At 27.0% G+C, this 1,328-nt stretch overlaps 1 protein-coding gene across 1 annotated transcript in view; it reads left to right on the top strand.

Annotated features, from left to right (window-relative positions):
• The window catches only part of LOC105620033, a 10,895-nt gene extending 9,776 nt beyond the window's left edge, over positions 1–1,119 (top strand). The window contains exon 7 of the mRNA XM_012201544.1: positions 674–1,119. Coding sequence (XP_012056934.1) covers positions 674–1,119 — 446 coding nt within the window. The remainder of the gene's footprint in view (positions 1–673) is intronic.
• Positions 1,120–1,328: the final 209 nt, after the last annotated feature.

Raw genomic sequence — 1,328 nt, 5'->3', positions numbered from 1 at the left:
TTGTTTATTCTCTTCTTAGAACTTTAAGAATTTTTTCAGAATTTTTTATCAATTTTTTAATACTGTATTTTCTATTCTTATCACCATGAAAAAATACGGTTATTAAAAAGTTTTGAAAAAATGCTGAAAAAATTCTCGGAAATTTATAAGAAGAAAATAAACAATTTTTTATCTCTTGTTGTTTTTTTGTAAAGTTGATAATATTTAAGTAAAAAATTATTGAAAATCAATATTTAACGATTTTTAATAATTAATATCTCGTTAACTATTGCAAAAATTGCAAAAGGATTTTTTGACTCAGTTTAATTCGCTCTATCACAAAAGCGATTGGCCAAAACTTATGGGATATTCTGTATAAATATATATATAATAAATATATAATAAATATTGATAAATTTTCAAAGATATAGATTCCTCAAGAGAAAGAACTTTGGAATCGATTCTTGAACCAGCAAACGACAGTAAAAAATCTAATTTCAGGAGTCTTAGCAAAAAGCCAGAAACCGTTGAAAATAAAATTTATGGTATAAAATATAGTGCAATCTTATTGATTTTTCTTAATGAAAAATAGGAAATATTTCAAAAGATATAATAATTCTGAAGTTATAATATTAGAAAATTACTATTACTCAGAAAGCTTCACAATTTTCTTTAAATATTTGAAAAATTTTAGGTCCGCCGAAACCGCCAGGAGCAGGTATAAAATCTTGGCTGAGAAAAAAGGACGTTCATTATATGATAGCTGGAGTATCCACTGAAAATTCACATGATTATCCTATAACTTACGAAATCGCAGGCGTTGTTAATGTGACACCCAGCAATAGCGATGAAGAATTCTTCGCGATGCTGAAACTCGGCGACCATACCAAAAAGATTTTTCCCTGTGGCAGAGAAAATCTGTCAATAAATTGGCAAATGTGGCTGCAAAACATCGATGAAAGTTATAAACAATTGGAGGAAGAAGCTGATGAGTTAATCAAGAATGTACAGACAACTATAAAATTGGTACTTCCTGCACCCTTTTGCGATAGTTGCTGTGCCTGCCGACAGACTAAAAAATTTGAAGAACAACAAAGCAAGATTAGCAAGGCGTTAATTGATGGAGAGAAAAATATGTGAGAAATTATTACTAAGGCTAGATTTAGTCTAAGATTTTTGTTTAAGATTTAGACAAAATTATGTAGATAACTTAAATGATTGTTTAAATTGTCTAATCTATAATGTTTATTATATAATTTGTTTATTATAAATTCTTTTACGGTCAGTTATTAATTAAATAGATTATAACAATTAACAATTTTAATATTAATTTTGAAATTTTCAAAAAT

The sequence above is a fragment of the Atta cephalotes genome (assembly GCF_000143395.1).
Source record: "Atta cephalotes unplaced genomic scaffold scaffold00023, whole genome shotgun sequence".
NCBI lineage: Eukaryota > Metazoa > Arthropoda > Insecta > Hymenoptera > Formicidae > Atta > Atta cephalotes.
Note: the sequence above shows the minus strand (reverse complement) of the source record. Positions and strands in the feature narration are given on the sequence as shown.